Consider the following 17071-nt stretch of genomic DNA (forward strand, 5'->3'; position numbering starts at 1 on the left):
ATGGAAGGATTGAATTCCTTGTGGCTCTCCAGAATGGCTATGCACTCCAGGGATATGTGAAATCTGATTGAACTTCAGAAGAGTGTCAATCTGTCCCTATGAAAATAACAAAAAATCTTGTGAAAAGTTGGCTATGTTTTGAGGGTTTAATTTGAGTAACATCAATGATCAGAGCATACTCAAAAACTGCAAGTCTAAATGTTATTTATCAGGTTCTAGCACAAGCATATGAATTATGAACTCAGATGTACTCCTACATATCTTACGAGATTTGGCAGACCTATAAACATGTTTGATCTGGTACATTGTAACTCTGAGCTATCTGCTTCTTCATTGGGTAAATTTCATTGTGTCACTGTACATTGAAACAGCTTGCAAGGGTCTTGACTCAGTCTAACGAGACAATTAGAGCAACTTGTTGGCTTTTGTGCGTTGTGGTCCCAAAAGCTGATTATTTTGTTTTCTTTCGGTGCAGCATGGGCATAGGGGACAATGTTGTCGCCATCATTGTTTGCTATGGTGGGGAATTTGTCATTGGCACCGAGGAATGGGAATATGCTGGTGGAAATGAAGGTACTATTTTTTTGGATGTAAGGAGGCCATCATATATTGAATTCATGAGGGACATAGTGCATTATTTACGATGCAAAGTAGATAAATTGCATTATTGTGTTCCTGGGAAGGGCTTGAAGGATGGATTGAGATTCTCGAATGATGATAATGGTGTTAAGGACATTATTTACCATTATCTTCATGGCGAGGAAGCTAAAGTCTATGTTGAGTATTACAATGACTGTGAAGATGATGAAGATGATGAAGATGATGAAAGCACTGAAATAGGAGAAGTAGGAGAATGTACTCAAGCTGGGGACGAAAGGCAATAGCTGAGGCCGGAGATGCTGGCAAGTCATATAGAGAGAGTTGAGCAAACGGGAAGATGTCCCCGAGTTTCTAGTGAAGACATACTTGATGAAGAATTGACCGAATTAAATTGGGAATTTGCTCAATCTAGTGAATCGGATGATGAAGTTTTGGGAAATGAAAATTTCCTAAGTGATGACGATGATGATGAAGAACTTGCAGAATCAAGGCAAAAGCAGAGAGACTTTCTGAGAAATAAATTTGCTTCATTGAGAGAATTGCATGAACCACAACCAGTGAATAGCCACCAAGAAGCTCCAGCTGATGGTAATCAGACTGAATATGAACAGAGTGGCGGTGAAGATGAGAGTGCTAGCTCCGAGAACGAGCTTGAAGATGACGAAGTACCTGTCCGTAGAAGGAAAAGTAAGTATCCTTCCTATGATCCGACTGCTGCATGTTCTGTTTTGTCTGTAGGAATGAAATTGACAATGCGAAACTGTTTAAAGAAGCTATTGTCAAGTACTCCATTGCTGAACAAATGAGTGTCGAATTTATTAGAAATACGAAAGAATTTGTGAGAGCTAAGTGTTCACAACCAAATTGTTCATGGAAGATCTATGGTGCACTGAATAGGAAAAGCGGGTCATTCCAGATTAGGTCATTGCAGGAGGAACATACTTGTTCCATTATTTTTGACAATAAAAGGGTAACAAGTGTATGGTTGTCGAAGCACTTCTTCAATACTATCAAAGCGATGCCCGAGATTAAGAGTCCTCAGTTAAAGCAGTTGGTGAAGGAGCAGGTAGGGGTTAATGTATCGAGGAATCAGTGCAAAAGAGCCAAGCAGAAGGTGATGAGTACACTGATGGGTCAGTACAAGGAAGAATATGGCCAGGTTTGGGATTATGCTTGCGAATGTATGCTTCAAAACCCATCCAGTAGAGTATATGTAGAAGTTATTGAGAGGCCATTGCCTGATTGTGGGACTAAGTTCAATAGGTTTTATGTTTGCTTTGATGCATGCAAACGGGGATTTTTGGTTGGTTGTAGAAAAATTGTAGGATTGGATGGATGTTTCTTGAAAGGTTTATGCAAGGGAGAGTTGTTAGCTGTTGTTGGGAGAGATGCCAATAACCAAATGTTTCCAATAGCTTGGGCTATTGTCAAAGTAGAGACCAAGGACACTTGGTCCTGGTTTCTAAAAAATATAATGGCTGACCTTGAGATAACCAATGGGGAAGGTTGGGCATTCATGAGCGACCAACAAAAGGTAATGCCATTTAAAATTGTTGGCTTTTTAATATTAATTGCACATTTTTTCTTACAAGTATTTTTTGGTTTGAATTATTGTATGGACTTGTTCCTGCATTAGCTAAGTTGATGCCATATGCTGAACATAGAATGTGTGCAAGGCACATATATGCAAACTGGGCAAAGAATTATAAAGGGGATAAGCTGCAGAAGCAATTTTGGCATATAGCAAAGAGCACAAACATGGCTGATTTTAGAATAGCCAAGCAGGAGTTGTTTCAGTTGTTAAATGAAGGTTTTGAAGCATTGTTCAAAACGGAACCTAAGCATTGGTGCAGGGCCTTCTTCAGCGAAGAGTTCAAGTGCGATATCATTGACAACAACCTCAGCGAAGCTTTTAATGGTAGAGTACTATAGGCTAGATGCAAACCCATCATTAGCATGCTTGAAGACATACGAGTTATGGTCATGACTCGGCTCCATAGACAAAGAGATGAGGCTACAAAGTGGACTAGACAATGTGGTCCCAAGATTGCAAAGAGATTGGATGAGAACACAGCTGCTAGTAGGTTCTGTCATCCAATTTGGAATGGAGATGATGGATATGAGATCATGAACAATGCTGATAAGTATGTCGTCCATCTAGAGAGGCGAAAGTGTTCATGTCGAGCTTGGCAACGAACTAGAATTCCTTGTGCACATGCCATTTGTGCCATCCAGTTGAAGCAACTAAACCCAGAGGATTACTTAGATGATTGGTACAAGAAAAGCACATATGTTGCTTCGTACCAATTCATGATGCAGCCTATCAGAAGTAGCAAATTCTGGGAGCCAACAAACCATGAAGCACCTAAACCTTTGCCATTAAAGAAGAAAATTGGAAGGCCAAAAAAGAAACGAAGAATGCAGGAGGGAGAGATTTCAACTCAGAGGATGAGCAGGACTGGTGTAAAGATGATGTGCTCCTATTGCCAAAAGGAAGGGCACAATAAAAAGGGTTGTGCATTAAAGAAACAACATCATCAACAACAACAACAACAACCATATGTAAGGGCTGATACAGGGCCAACCCAAGGGCTAATTGAAGGGCCTGCTGTAGAGTCAGGTGTAGGGGCTGATGCAGGGCCAACTGGAGGGCCAGCTGAAGGGGCTAATGCAAGGCCAGCTGGAGGGCCAGCTAAAGGGGCTAATGCAGGGCCAGCTGAAGGGCGAACTGGAGGGCCAGCTCAAGGGCGAACTAAAGGGTCAGCGCAAGCGCCAACTGAAGGGCCAGCCCAAGGGCCAACCACTGAGTCGACTGTTGAACAGACGAGGAGAAAATATCCTGTAAGTTGTACAATTGGTGTTTGTGTTATTTTTTGGGCTGAAGTTTAACATTGATATGTCTTTATTAGGTGAGAAGAAGACCACCTGCAAAAGTTGCTGAGAGTGAGGCGCCACTGCGAACAAGAGGGGCTCTCGGGAAAGGCTAAGACAATATGGTTATGACCTTTTTACAAACGAACGCACCAGAATGACTATTTTGAATGTAAGTTTTATAGGACTCCTGCATTTAATTTATTTATGGTATTTCCTTTTTATTGACAGTATCGTTATGTTGTTGTAACCTGGGAGAAGTTCGAAAGTGCTTATCTCTCAAGATGGCCCAACTCAAGAGTCAACGGCTACACCGAAAAGAGGAACCCTAGTGGCAGGAAGAAAGACAAGGGGGACAGTGCCAAAGACCATTGCCCCAAAAAAGAAGACATCAGGTGTAAATTCAAAACAGCCACCAACAAGGAACCCAACACCAGTTGCATCTCAACCAAGTGATCCTAGCACCAACATTGACCCTACTCAGAGCTCTCATCAAATGACACAACCTATAAAGAAAATGGCAGCTGCTAAGAAGAAGGTACATGGGACAGGAAGGCCAGTTGAAGAATCTGCACAGCTAGTTAGAAAGAGTGCAAGGATCATGAATCAAGTCAAACGTCTATTTACAGGAAAAGGAACCGGGGGGTTGTTCATATTGACTAATGGGAGGGTGCTAAATATGGTAGTTTTTATTTTTTGTTGGGAGGTTGTGCATATTGACTCGTGAAATTGACATTGTACGGCGTTGAGTCAGTTTAATGTTTTTGTTTGGTGGGAAGCCATTCCTTGGATGTGGATGTTGTAGTTGGTTATTCATATTGACCAAATGTAAAAACTAAGTTTAATGTCAATGGACCGATATTTATTTTGTCTATGCTTTTGAAATTTTCATGTTTTGTTATTGGTTGTGCTAGTTGTGCTGCTAGTGTGCTAGTTCTGCTGGATGTTCTAGTTGTGCTAGTTGTTCTTGGCTGGTGTAGTGGTGGTCGTGGTGGTGCAGTGGTGGTGCAGTGGTGGTGCAGTGGTGGTGTTGGTGGTGCAGTGGTGGTGGTGCAGTGATGGTCGTGGTGGTGCAGTAGTGGTGCAGTGGTGGTGTTGGTGGTGCAGTGATGGTCGTGGTGCAGTGGTGGTGGTGGTACAGTGGTGGTGGTAGTGGTGCAGTGGTGGTGGTGCAGTGATGGTCGTGGTGCAGTGGTAGTGGTGGTACAGTGGTGGTGGTGGTAGTGGTGCAGTGGTGGTGTTGGTGGTGCAGTGGTGGTGGTGTTGTTTTCGCAAATTTAGGTAGTGGCGTTGCTGTGGTTGTGGTGGTGCTGCAGTGGTGGTGGTGTTGTTTTGGCAAATTTAGGTGGTGGTGGTGCTGTGGTTGTGGTGGTGCTGCAGTGGTGGTGGTGTTGCTTGGCTCGTATAGGTGGTGGTGGTGCTGTGGTTGTGGTGGTGCAGCGGTGGTGGTGCAGCGGTGGTGGTAGTGGTGGTGCAGTAGTGGTGGTGGTGGTGCTGTGGCTGTGTTGGTGTACTGGTGGTGCTGGTGGTGCACTAGTGATGGTGGTGACGCATTGGTGGTGCAGTGGTGATGGTGGTACTTGGTGGCTGGTGCAGGGCTTGCACCAGTAAGGGGTAAGTACAGTACAAGTGCCATAACTTTTGTACGGAGGACACTTAAGTGCCATAACTTTTTTTTGGCTCACTTGAGTGCCACATTTTCAAAAAAAATGCTCATATAAGTGCCATTGTCACCGGAACGTCCGACGTGGCTTAAAAAAATATTAACTCATCTTACGTGGCTTGCCGGAAAGTTGAAGTCAGCATTTAAAGTTCAAAACAACGTCGTACACCATCACAAATTGAAAAACCCTCGGCTTCTTCAATAAATTGGGGCAAAATGAGCAACTGTCTTCTTCAACCTTAACCATAACCGAATCCCCAATTTTCAATCGTCCAAGTTGAGGCAAATCATCTCATGAAATTCGCAATGGGGAGCAAAAGCAGGAGAAGCGGCTCACGAGTTGATGAACAAAGCGAAGATGAAAGTCGATATTTTTGCTATTGTGGGCTGCGAAGTCCAACAAGAACGGCTTGGACGAGAGAGAATCCGGGGAGAAGGTTCCATGGATGCGCTAAGTATAGAGAAGACTTCAATTGTGGATATTTCAAGTGGGTTGACGCCAAATTTTCGAATCAAGCAATGTCGGTGATCTTGGAACTACTTCAAGGAAGACATGAAGCTCGGCCTGTATTGATGGACGAGTTGGACGATGCTGACTCAATGCAAGCAGAAATCAAGGGTCTGGAATCTTTGGTGAAGCATTTGAAGAAGGAAGTATCAAGGATGAAAATTCAAAGAGATATTTATCGAGTTTTGCTTGTGTTGTTCTTGTCGGGTTTGGTCTGGTTTTTGGTCATATGTAACGTTGGTAATGAGAAGAAGCTTATGAGTCTACCATAGTTGAAGAATTGTATTGTGATAATTGGAGCAATTAATATTAGGCTTTGGAATGTGTTTATGCTTGAATAGTTATGGTAATTTTTGTGTATATGAGTTAATGATCTATTTGTGATTGCTTGACTGGGCTGAATAGCTACGTATGGTTGATTTAGTGGAAATGGTGTTTTATGATGCAATTTGTGCATTATTGTTGATTGCGTCGAATGACAATATTTGGTCGATTTGATAAATGGTGTTTTAGGATGCAATTTGTCCATTATTGTGGGTTTATAAAGAGTAAGATGATTTGGAATTTCTACTGCAGTTTTTGCAGCAAGCTGTAATGAACCTGGATTTTGCGGTTGGTGTTGGCTATCTTGCGTATGGTGTTAAGGACAGTAGAAGTTCCAAATAATTTTACGAATGATCGTTTGAGTGCCACAAATTATTTAAAGTGAACACTTAAGTTCACTAATTTTTAAATAGTTATAACCTAGGTTCCTCAACTTTTTAAAAGTGAGCACTTAGGTTCATAAACAAAAAAATTTGTAAGTTGTTGGTTTCACTTTCTTAAACACATCTTGAGTTAGCTTAAAGCAAAGATTCTTAGACATCGTTATCCTGTAACATGCACTATAAGTAACAAGTTGCCATCAACCTAGCCTGGTTTGACACCAAATGGCAATTTCATTCATCAAACATAATAACATAATCCTTACACCTCAAAATGGTGTTATCTTACGTCAACATCAAAACATAAATCTGAATAACATTGCTGCTAAAATGAAGTTATCACCAGTCAAAATGCAGCAACATAAACACCTTACAACATTGCTACCAAACACATCACTAGCCAAAATACAACAATGGCATCAAACACCTAACAAAATCCCCCTAAACACACATAAATAGACAGCCTTTCCCATCATCCCATTAGTCAATGTTAACAACTTGGTCACTTCCTTTGTTCGACGGACAACTCTTCATATTGTTCATGATCCTCGCACTCTTTCGAACTGGAACTCTAGGCACATCCATCGATCGTGTTTCTTTTTCAACTGGCTTAGCTTTTGGAGGAGACATTCTTTTGCTTGGTCCTTGATGTTTGTTGGTGTTGTCTCCTGCTGAACTTCTTGTGATTGGTGCCACTGTGGTAGCAGGTTGTTCAGACTGATGTGTAGTGACATTTCCAGGATCATTTGATTTGGACGCAAGCGCTGTTGTGGCATTTTTGGGTGCCTGCTTTCGAGCTGGCCTTTGCACCTTCTGATTTGGTAGTGCCATTGGTTGCTTCCTCTTGGATTGTGCTCGAGTTACCATTGATTGGTTTAGCAGTGCTTGCCCTTGACTTCTTGTTGTTCTTGGTGGTGCAGCCGATTCTTGACTTGGTCCTCCTTGAGATATCAGCACCTCTGAAGGTCTCCCAGGCTGCAATCATATAACCATTAGTTACCATGTCAATCATATGACATATGTTAAATGCATAACAACTAAAAAACTTACATTCAAAATGGTCATGCCGGTATTCATGTCTGTAAACAACCCATAGCCATATTCCCTAAGCCTTTTCCCAAGTGCACCACGTGTATGTTGTGGTGCAGAACTGTCAGTGGAAACACCTCCACTTGGTCTTTTTCTAACCTGCAAAATGACATAACAGAATGAGGTTAATTCACAAACAACTACATGCACGTGGAATATCCTTAACAAAGAGCTTACTTGAATTTTGCTCCTCGGTTGTACAATGTTGGACTGAGTTGGCCCATTTGGTTCCCCATCATTACTTTGTGTGGCTCCCTGAGGTACCCCTGTATCATTGGCCTGTGTTGTCTGCTCTTGTCAATGTTGCTGCTTCTTATTTGGACAATCAACCTTATTGTGCCCTTCCCGATGGCAATAAACAATAAACATAGACACAAGAGGACAAGTTGAGCAATCGATTCGGTCCCCACTTTCAACCCAATTTTAAGTAAACAACAGACAGAGACAAGACAAGTTTACGATCGGTCCCCACGTTCAATAAACGATAATTCTAGCCATTGTTCAATGGATACAAGACCACAAAATATAACGACGAACAAAGTAAAGCACCCACCTTTACACTTTCACACCAAACGCTAATCTGGGGCGTCGGTCAATGGCTGTTCAACGTGCTTTTACAATCTGTCAACAACACCAAGGATTCAAAGACGACAAAGGATAAAGCGAAGCTCATTTGGTCGGCCAGTGGACACAAAAAAATCACTCGTTAACCTTTACTCACTGTCGACCAACACTCGGCGTGCGACAGACCCAATTTCCTTCCGAAATTGACAGACGAACAAGATATGAGCGAGGGATAGTTCGATTTGCTCCTTCGTCGAAGTGTTGACGAAGATCGAAGCCCTAATTCGTGACTACATAGGACGATCAATGAGGAACAGAGATTGATCGATTTGAGAGAGAGATAGAGAGATGCCTTAATTTTGCCCTAATCGATCGTTGTATACAAGCAGCTCATGCGTTGGAGAGGAAAGAAACGAAAGAAACGAAGACGTTTCTTTCTTTATAAGAAATGACGACGTTTCTTTCGCTCAAAGAGATCCGACGAACGACGTCATTTCTCTCCACGTGGAATATCCTTTTTCCACGTTGGACGTCCGTTTATTTTTTTAATTTCCACGTATGAAAAAAAATTAAGTCATAAATCCACGTAGCACATTTGGCCAGAAGTGGCACTCAAGTGTTCTATTTCTACTCCGATGTGGCACTTAAGTGAGCCAAAAAAAAGTTATGGCACTTAAATGTCCTCCGTACAAAAGTTATGGCACTTGCAATGTACTTACCCCTACCAGTAGTTATATATGCTGGTGCGAGGTGCAAGTTGCTGGTGCGCTAGTCCACCAGCTATGTGTTGGTGCAGCTCAAAGGCATCTTATGCTTGCACCAGCTATGTATGGGTGCAAGCACAAGATGCACTCTATACCAACACATAGCTAGTGCAAGCAAGCACACCAGCTATGTGATTGTTGCTGGTGCAGTATCAGTGAAACGAACATATCAACAACTAACACTTAAGTGATCACTTTTGAACAATAACTGGCACTTAAGTGATCAGTTTTCACCACCATTGGCACTTAAGTGATCAGTTTCAGAAAAACTTGGCACTTAAACGATCGCTATTTACAACGTATGACACTGAAATAAAGACTTCTGAACTTGGTACCACTCCTTCATTTGACAAGCGTTTGCAGCAACAATTGCAGCAAACCAGCATCCCATTACCAGCAAATACTGCAGCAAACAATTACCAGCAATACCAGCAAACCATTGCAACAATCCAAACATCTCAAGCAAAACTAAGCAAATAAGAATTGAGAATACACAACTAAGCAAGAGAACTTGTCAATGGTCACAATCAATGAATTTCAACCTTCCATTTCCACCATAGATTGCAGTAAACTTTTGTTCCATACAAAAATAGGCTAATACAACTACACTTACAAATTACCCAATACAAGTACATATTCCACTCATCTTCAACTATGGTAGACTGAGAAACTTCTTCTCATCAATCACTTTACATTTGACCATAAAATAGGATACACAACAGAATAACAACACAATCAATGCTCGATAACACTTCCTTTCAATTTTCATTCTTGAAACTTCCTTCTTCAAATGATTGGCTAAAGATGCTAACGCCTTCATTTCAGCTTGCATTGAGTCCACATCCTCCCATTCATCCATTAATGTAGGTGGGCGTTGATGGCGTCCTTCAAGTAGCTCCAAGATCACCTTTGTCGCTCAATCGGAGAATTTCGCATCAACCCATTTGAAATATTTGCACTTCGAGCCTTCTCTATACTTGGCAAAACCATTAAATCTTCTTCCGAGATTCAACCGAGTCCAAGATGTTCTTATTGGACTCGGTAACCCGCAAAAACAATAACATTCGGCCTCTTGTTCGCTTCGTTGAAACGAATTTGAGTCGCTGCCGAAGCTGCTGCTCTCCATTTGCAAGATTGAGCTTGTAACTATGGGGGCGAATCAAAATAGGGTTTCAATTGGGGAGAAGATAGCCGGTTAGGGTTGCAAATTGAGGGATTCTCTCAATTTGGGGATTTAGGGTTCTTATTTGGGCGAAAGAGCACTAAACTGCGTCGTTTTAGGGATGGGATGCTGACTGGACTCTCCGGCGAGCCACGTCGGCTTAAGAAACTAATAAAAAAAGGCCACGTCGGATTTCCGGCCAAACTGATCGAAGTTGGCACTGAAATGAGCGTTTGTCAAAAAATTTGGTACTGAAGTGATCCAAATGAAACTTTTGGCACTAAAGTGAGCGCCATACATAAGTTTTGGCACTTATGCTGTTCTTCTCTCAAGTTTCATCTACTAAGTTGGATTTGTATCTGACCCAAAAAAAAAAAAGTTGGGCTTGTATGGGAAGGTCAATATTTTCGAATTGCTGATTGCAGTGTGATGACATGATTGGAGACCCATCAGATCTGTTCCATCCTAGCACTAGAAAGTTATTAAAGCTTCAAAATCAGTGTTGTTGACACAGACAAAACAATCGTATATATATTCGTGCACTATAATAATGTATTAAGTTTATTTTCTCCATGATGTATAAACAGCTATAACTACATCGATCTATAAGCAAGTGGTCGCAGGTACTTGACCCATGATAACTCACAGAGCACATTTGACACAATTTATGATCCCTTGTGTCCAAATGGCTGCCAATGAGTATAAAGAAGACAAATTTTCGTACTGAAAGTTTTAAGGGTTATTACCACGAAAAACCTCAAATTAATACACATGTGACAAATTTACCCCCAACTAATTTTTTGATCACCAAAAATCCCAAATTGGTACACCTATCACAAAAATACCCTTCGTTAGTCTCCATTAAATTTTACTATCAAATTGCTTAGTTAAATGACGCATGGCAGTTGTACAAGTTTGGGGTTTTACCCTCCGTTTGTCCAAGTGTACTAGTTTGTAATTTTTTTGTATTAATTCAATTTAATAGAGAGTAAATTTGTCACAAATGTATCATTTTGGGTTTTTTGGTGGTCAAAAAATTAGTTTTGAGGTAAATTTGTCACAGGTGTACCAGTTTGGATTTTTGGTGATAAAAAATTAGTTTATGATAAATTTGTCATAGTTATACCAATTTAGGATTTTTCGTAGTATTAACCCGATTTTTAGACAAGCTGTTACCTGTGGGATATCACTGTCCAAGTTGCTATATGATTATTAAGGAAGTACAAAGAAAAAAAGTCAGTATAAAACTCATGCCCCTTCATATGTGCAGAACTTACAACGTGCAGACATAAAATAGATTTCAGAGTGGCCATTTTATCACCTACACACTCTATTCGACTAATGAACGATTGGACAAATATATGAACCCTGTGTCACAAGAAAATATTTCAGTGATATCAAACAACCATGTCGCTGGCTTACGTGGCATGATTGAGCTTGCGTGGCTTCATCTAAAATATGACAAGTGTCATCTGACCTGAAACGAGAAATTAAAATCGAAAGCCTCTTTTCTCTCTCCTCTGGCGCACACACGGAAACTAAGGCACGCAATCTCACGTTTATTGCGATCATTTATTGCCTCTCTCTCTCCTCTTTGTAACAAAATGATGGCTTCCCTTTCACCTTTGGAATCCCTTCTGCAAGAAGAGCTTCCATCCTCCTCCTTCGCATTCCTCCTTGTCGCCGTCATTGCCTTTCCGGCTCCGACTCCAAATGCCGCGTTGCCAATGATTTTGAAGTGGAAGAGGCCAGTGGCGCTGAGTTTTGGAGTTCCTCCGTCAACGCACCTTTTCCTCGATTGACGAGAGAACAATAGAAATCATAACTTTATTCGTCCTTCCTCGGACGCTCCTTCTTCAACTCCAGCTCCTCGCTCGAATGCTAGAACGACAAATCGTTACTTTGTTCCGCCTCGCTCGGACGCTCCTTCCCAACTCTAGCTCCTCGCTCGAACGATCTTCGCTCGACTTACCTTCATCCTCTCGCTCTCGCCTCTTCGTTCCTCTCCTCAACGCCTCGCTCTTGCAAGTCCCGGACCCGACTCGCCCAAGACCCCTGGTCTTTACAGGGTAAGGTAACGGGAGCTTTGGCTATATCACTTCCTAATAGTGGACCTTTTCTATTAACGATAGGAACCTAGGACCCTCCATGTATGAGCTGGTAGTTTCTATAGCATCAATTCTAATTTTGGGGGGCACTCGTGTGCATGCACTATTTATTTATTTATTTATTAGAAACATCATAAATTCTATCTTAGGTCCAAGTTGGTGGTTCCCCAGCATACAGAATAGACAAAAAATTGGGAAAATGTAATTTTGGCCTACGTGTTTCTGCTGGAAGTTCAAATGATATTACTACTAGGCCAGGAGCTATAGAGGTACATACGTTGCTCCAGTTTTGATTGCTATAGTGTGCATATTTTTTTTCTTATGATTTAATTAACATTTTTTTCATGGATGACTTTGAAATTTGAGTATAAAAGCAGCAGATAATACGGTTACTGCCCCCTCGTGAATGGCAAGTCTACAAGTAAGTATTCTTGTCCTATTATATATTACTCCTTTTTGTCACATTCGGTTATATTTTTTACTTTTTTTTCTGGCATATAAACACAGCACTCTTGATGGTAGTCATGGTGTATTAAGAGTACACTACAAATGTCGACAGGGTGATGCTGCAAACCAAAAAGGAAATAACAGCATATCATGACATAGAAATCACCCTGTCGACTCTTGTAGTGTACTCTTAGTACACCATGACTACTAACTAGAGTGCTGTGTATATATGCCAAAAAAAATGTAAAGTTTAATATAACAAAATGTGACGAAAAGGTGTGATAATATAATAGGACAAGAATACTTGTTTGCAGACTTGCCATTCATATGAGGGGTCCGTAGCTGTATTATTTGCTGCTTCTATGCTCAAATTTCAATGCCACCTGTGAAAAGGTGACATACCTTAATTCATGCTTCCTTAAAAATAAGTCGTGATCACGCAATTTTCAATAAGAGCAAGCTATAATTAGGAATAAATTAAACTACATTGTCACATGGTCTCGAGGAAAATGGAGGGAGATTGAGGGGAATCGCATTAATCATAGTGCGAGAAAATACGAAGGCCTACTTAGCACTCGGTTGAACATTTTTGAAACTATAGAGATTTTATTAATCAACCTAAAACATTAAACACTCAACCGACCAACGAAAAGAGGTTATAAGGGTCGATTCTAAACGTCTCTCCCGATGAATACAAGTCCCTCGGGCAAAATATGTGGAGCGTTTGACCACACCAGCCGAGCGGATCGCTTAGGAACTTCATTCGATAATGCTAGAATAATTAAAGAGCATCTTACAAAATTAGTATAGAGAATAATGTGGCATGTTGTAAGTGGGTATTGAAACAAATAGGTCACATTCAACCTCCAATAAATACACACCACATCATTTAACATATCAACTTTGTAAAGCGATCTTAGCGTTTGTTTTTTTTTTTCTATTTTCCGAGTGACCCACTTAGGAGATTTTTTTTTTTTTTTGGTCAAAACCCATGTAGGAGTTTAACAACCGTATAACATGCCCTTGGTACATAAATTGTCAAAGTACGAATAGGCAATCACATAAACAAGTTTGTTTGGAACTCACTTCTTCTTTTTTCGCAATCTTGAATGCGCTTTGACATTGTTTTAAATCTTCAGAACAAGAAGATTCAATGCATATGACCTTTGGTAGTTTTTAATTTGATTAGCAATTTTAGATTTTGACGGGAAAGTGAAAGTTATAACCGGCTTCTGATAAATTTAGACAAATAACTACTTCGAGTTCGATAACTTTTTGTCCCGAATTCGGAGTATTATTTTGAGTTTAAAAAGTCATGAAAATCATATAATCATTAAAAATCAATTTGTGACGGACGCATACTTTTTTTTAAAGAGATAAAAGGTAATTAGAAATATATAACACATGTAAGTGTAAGGAAAAATGACACAAACAGTTCCTGAACTTTGGCTCAATTTGCAATGTAATCTCTGAACTTTTAATCTGTTCAATTTAATCCATGAACTTTTATCCGATATCCAATGTAGTCTCTGAACTTTGAATTTATTCAATATTGTTCCTGAAATTTTGGTACATGTTCAATCCCTAAACCATATGAAAATATTTAACGTGATCCTTTTATTAATTCAAATTTTGAATAATATTAAATATTGAGTTAAAGTTCAGCGGCTACATTGGATAAAATAAAAGTTCGAAGACTACGTTACCAATTGGGCTAAGTATATCAAGCTTATTTGGCACCAAATCGAATCTAATTTACCCCAGCCCTCCGGTCCGTTTCCACTGTAGCAAAACCGGAAGCGAAACCCTACCCTCCTCTCTCTCTCTGCGCTCCGGTCCTCCACAGCAGCGGAGCCGGAAGCGAAACCCTAACCCTCTCTCTCTCTCTCTCGCGCTCTCCAATGGTGAGTATGCGTGACCTGTTCTTTGATCTTCGTCCCTAGATTTGAGCTTGCACGTTCGATCCTGTTCGATCGAAAGGTCTTTCCTTTTCGCGAGCTGGGTGTTGAGTCCTGTTATCTTTGTTTGGTGCTACGCATGTTGTTGAGCTGAGCGCTCCTATGGTTGCTGAGAAAATTTGCGCAGAATGGATGGAAAAATTCCCATTAGCTGAATGCTCGCATGGTTTGCTGAGAAATTTTGCGGAGAGAGAATGGGTTCTTCTCCTTTTTGCAATTCATTGAGTCAAACATGCAGTATTCTCGGACGAAAGTATTCGGTTATTGGGGAGAAATCAATCGACTGTTTACAAAGGGAATATAAAGAGCTGCAGGATCTCGATTTAGGGGTACTTCGCGAATGCTTTCGATTGTCGCGATTGTTCATTTTCAGTCTTATTGTCAAGGAACCTGAATGCTTGTGACAGTTGGTATGAATTGTCGCGGCGTACTTTCCATTAAGTGCATCTGTTGATTTCTTGTTTTGTGTGTGTTGGAGTAATTATTAGTGTCGGAAAAGATTGAGAAGATATAGTTGAAAGAGTTAGAGTCGGGACGAGGTGAAGGAAAAGGGTTTCGATACCTTGAATGCGAACCTAACCTCTGTGGTATTTTTGAATTAGCTTGTTTTGTGTTGCGGACGGAGTCGATAGAGCATTCACTTGATAGTGGTGATCGTAAGATATCAAAGTGATCAGTTTGTGCTTTCGATACACATGAACCTGAATCATGACCTTGTTTCATCACCCTTCTTTTTTTCCGAACTTCTACATGGTCTTATTCTTGATATTCTTTCCATAACACAGAAAATGGAGCCTTCCTTCAAGAGTAGCTTCAACAACCTATACTTATTCCTTTGCTAGTCGACTTGTTCTTGTCCTGTATTAACCAAGTCTAGTCCTGATTGCTCCCCTCTTCGATTTTGCTATCATAGCCTGTTGTTTTCCCTGTCTTTTGTTTTTCTGTTCACTTGAGATGTGATGTCGATAAGATCTATTTAGCTGTCTCTGGTGTAATTGCTATCTCTCAGTGCTAATTTGGAAAATAGGTAGTGAAGTATTGAGAGTGAAAATGATTGTCCAGCCTTTTTTTAGATACTCTGCCTACATTAGTTAGATCACTCTTTCGCTCTTGTATGCGCATGCTTTGCACACAGAAAGCGGCAACTTCTTAATGATTTGAGTTGGCAGCAATAAACTTTAGTATCTCTGAAGCTTATGACAAAATTTGAATCAGGCAACTACTCCACTGATCGCGGGGATTGCAATAGCAGCTGCTGCATATGCGGGTAGATATGGCATCCAGGCATGGCAAGCCTTCAAGACAAGACCACCTACAGCGAGAATGCGCCGATTTTACGATGGCGGCTTCCAACCCACCATGACGAGAAGGGAAGCAGCTCTGATACTCGGTGTCAGGTTAGCCTCATACAAATTAACAGGCTTGTTATAATATATTAATTCGTGGAAATTGCCTAGACCGTGTATATGAATTTGATTTCATTTGCTCGAGCAAGTAGTGTGGAGATTATCATGGTAGACTGTATATTTGCTTTGTATTATCGATGATCTGAAATTGCAGATTTTGACAGGTGAAATCTTTATTTTAATGAGCTATTCCAATCTAATACTCCACATGCCATCGCATCTTCTGTTTATCGGCCTGAGCTTTTGTTTTTCCCCAACAGAGAAAGAACTCCGACAGACAAGGTCAGGGAAGCGCATAGGAGAGTTATGGTTGCGAATCATCCAGACGCTGGCGGTAGCCATTATTTAGCTTCTAAAATCAATGAAGCTAAAGATGTGATGCTTGGAAAAACTAAAAGCGGTGGGTCTGCATTTTGATGACCCTTTTCTGCAAGGCCACATTCTTGGGTTCCCGGTGGCTCAAACCGGTTTATAACTCGATTTGTCGACATTGAGTAAGTGGCTATGGAAAGTCTCTTCTTCTTTTTTCAGTAATTAACCCACAGGAACTGGGTCTTTCTTCTGCGGCATGAAGAAATTAGATTGGTCTATGATTCTTGGAAGAGCCATTTGTTTCTTTTCGGAAATTTGGTAGGTTTACATTGTTCCGAATATAGTTTACAAGTCGCCAGTGTCTACTACATAGATAAAGGTTTTGTATTTTTGGTTTCTTACCTCCCCCTAAGGATTATTACGCATTTTCACATGGTGATGTGAGAAAAATGTGCCAGCTCATACATCTGGGCTTTCTCTACCTTTGTCGGGCTACTTTTGCAATTTAGCAATCTCTCTTTCTTCCATCAAGAAGACGTTCCGTGAAATTAAACCTCGAAAATAATACACTACAAAGTAGGTTAACATAATCTGAACTTATGCAAAGATGATTGTCGTTCGATTGATATTAAAATTGCAGTTTTTATATTTTCTTTTAGCTAAAAGCAGTCGTAAGATGCAGCTCATGTTCTTGAATTGAACGAAATATTTAACTATCCAACAAACGTTGTTGCTTAATGCTGTGAAATGTTTGTTGAGTAACTAAATCGATGTATATTGCATCTTTTAATGCATAACTTTTCTTGTGAAATGTGTAATTCATGATAAACGATTCTTTGTTTATGTCAAACAACATGGGATTTAAATATATTTTCTCGGTTCTATTTTGGAGTCATCAAAATTGTAATATTGATA

General features: G+C 40.5%; 3 protein-coding genes across 3 annotated transcripts; 2 read left to right on the forward strand and 1 right to left on the reverse strand.

The window, feature by feature from the left end:
* Positions 1–896: 896 nt before the first annotated feature.
* LOC115672246 (uncharacterized) lies at positions 897–2532 on the forward strand. The gene is made up of 3 exons (XM_030594015.2): positions 897–1291; positions 1339–2105; positions 2237–2532. The coding sequence occupies exons 1-3, from the start codon at positions 897–899 to the stop codon at positions 2530–2532; spliced, it is 1458 nt and encodes a 485-aa protein (XP_030449875.2).
* A 4185-nt stretch (positions 2533–6717) lies between these two features.
* Positions 6718–7744, reverse strand: LOC115672387 (uncharacterized). The gene is made up of 3 exons (XM_030594193.2): positions 7613–7744; positions 7397–7534; positions 6718–7321 (listed from the first exon to the last, which is right to left on the reverse strand). The coding sequence occupies exons 2-3, from the start codon at positions 7421–7423 to the stop codon at positions 6827–6829; spliced, it is 522 nt and encodes a 173-aa protein (XP_030450053.2). The 5' UTR covers positions 7424–7534; positions 7613–7744; the 3' UTR covers positions 6718–6826.
* A 6490-nt stretch (positions 7745–14234) lies between these two features.
* LOC115672266 (mitochondrial import inner membrane translocase subunit TIM14-1-like) lies at positions 14235–16637 on the forward strand. The gene is made up of 3 exons (XM_030594036.2): positions 14235–14384; positions 15654–15835; positions 16105–16637. The coding sequence occupies exons 1-3, from the start codon at positions 14382–14384 to the stop codon at positions 16259–16261; spliced, it is 342 nt and encodes a 113-aa protein (XP_030449896.1). The 5' UTR covers positions 14235–14381; the 3' UTR covers positions 16262–16637.
* The last annotated feature ends 434 nt before the right edge of the window (positions 16638–17071 follow it).

The sequence above is a fragment of the Syzygium oleosum genome, unplaced genomic scaffold (genome assembly GCF_021117445.2).
Source record: "Syzygium oleosum isolate NSW1041296 unplaced genomic scaffold, Sole_v2.1 Sole_v2.12, whole genome shotgun sequence".
Classification (NCBI taxonomy): Eukaryota; Viridiplantae; Streptophyta; class Magnoliopsida; order Myrtales; family Myrtaceae; genus Syzygium; species Syzygium oleosum.

Coding starts and splice junctions, on each gene's coding strand:
- LOC115672246 (XM_030594015.2), top strand. CDS start 897: ATGCTGGCAAGTCATATAGAGAGAGTTGAGCAAACGGGAAGATGTCCC. Junction 1,292..1,338: donor GTCCGTAGAAGGAAAAGTAA/GTATCCTTCCTA, acceptor TTTTGTCTGTAG/GAATGAAATTGACAATGCGA. Junction 2,106..2,236: donor TGAGATAACCAATGGGGAAG/GTTGGGCATTCA, acceptor TTCCTGCATTAG/CTAAGTTGATGCCATATGCT.
- LOC115672387 (XM_030594193.2), bottom strand. CDS start 7,423: ATGAATACCGGCATGACCATTTTGAAT. Junction 7,322..7,396: donor CCGGCATGACCATTTTGAAT/GTAAGTTTTTTA, acceptor ATATGATTGCAG/CCTGGGAGACCTTCAGAGGT.
- LOC115672266 (XM_030594036.2), top strand. Junction 15,836..16,104: donor GCTCTGATACTCGGTGTCAG/GTTAGCCTCATA, acceptor TTTCCCCAACAG/AGAAAGAACTCCGACAGACA.